Genomic DNA, 877 nt, shown 5'->3' on the forward strand with positions numbered 1-877 from the left:
TCAGTATTGTTTGCTTTGTTATGTGCAAGTTTCATGTGAAGATTTGTCCAGATGTTGTAAATTATTTTGTCTTGAAACATTTTTGACCAGTGCTCATGTGCTGTGGGTTGTTGGATACTTTGCACTACCAGCATGTGGTACCATTTACGTGTTTTAACCTGATTGATATTAATTTTCTTTTCCTTATCTGTCAGAAAAAAAACCGGGGCATCATCCTGCACCTCCCCATGTCGTCCCCTCCCATCAATGACCAAGGGCCAGTGGAAAGGCAAAGTTGCCTGTATTTTATGAGAATGTTGTGTTATGGAGACACTCCTGAAAGGGGCCAGAGTTATCCACTGATCCCCGATCATCCAGTATCTGCCCAAAAGTGTAAATGCCAACCCCGCTCCAAGATGGGAGATCTAACATCCTGCCCTCATGAATCACCTCAGGGTTACCAAAAACTGGCAGCAAGAGACAAGAATCTGGACGTTTATCTGTGGTGAGGAAGTGTCTGATTCTCTTCCAGGCCTGTAGCGCCTCGCTGTAAAACTCTCCTGTAGCTATTGGTTCTGGACAAAATGTTGAGCAGAGATTAAAACAGGTTCTGGTTCCAAAGGAGTGCAGACAGTGCCAGAAATAGTCATGCCATGCATGCTTACAGTGGATGATAGGAATTTAGAGATTAATCTGATTCTTAGTGCCTGTTTCTTAGTGTGGATATCAACTAGTTTTAATCCCCCTTGTTTAAACGGGGCGATCATAGTTTTGTGAGCAACTAAATTCCTCTTGCTCTTCCATATGAAAGTAGTGATTTCATTGTTAAGAACACTCAATACAGTACTAGGTAAATCTAAAACACTGAGAGGATAGATAAGTTTTGAAACAATGAGAC

The 877-nt window shown here is 41.7% G+C and overlaps 1 protein-coding gene across 1 annotated transcript; it reads left to right on the forward strand.

Annotated features, from left to right (window-relative positions):
* Positions 1 to 224: 224 nt before the first annotated feature.
* On the forward strand, positions 225 to 488 carry LOC106511883 (uncharacterized; the record flags this gene model as incomplete). The annotated part of the gene is given in 1 exon segment (XM_014000608.1): positions 225 to 488. A coding segment is annotated over 1 exon segment (264 nt), but the record flags the coding sequence as incomplete, so codon positions are not given.
* Positions 489 to 877: the final 389 nt, after the last annotated feature.

The sequence above is a fragment of the Austrofundulus limnaeus genome, unplaced genomic scaffold, assembly GCF_001266775.1.
Source record: "Austrofundulus limnaeus strain Quisiro unplaced genomic scaffold, Austrofundulus_limnaeus-1.0 Scaffold3458, whole genome shotgun sequence".
Lineage (NCBI taxonomy): Eukaryota > Metazoa > Chordata > Actinopteri > Cyprinodontiformes > Rivulidae > Austrofundulus > Austrofundulus limnaeus.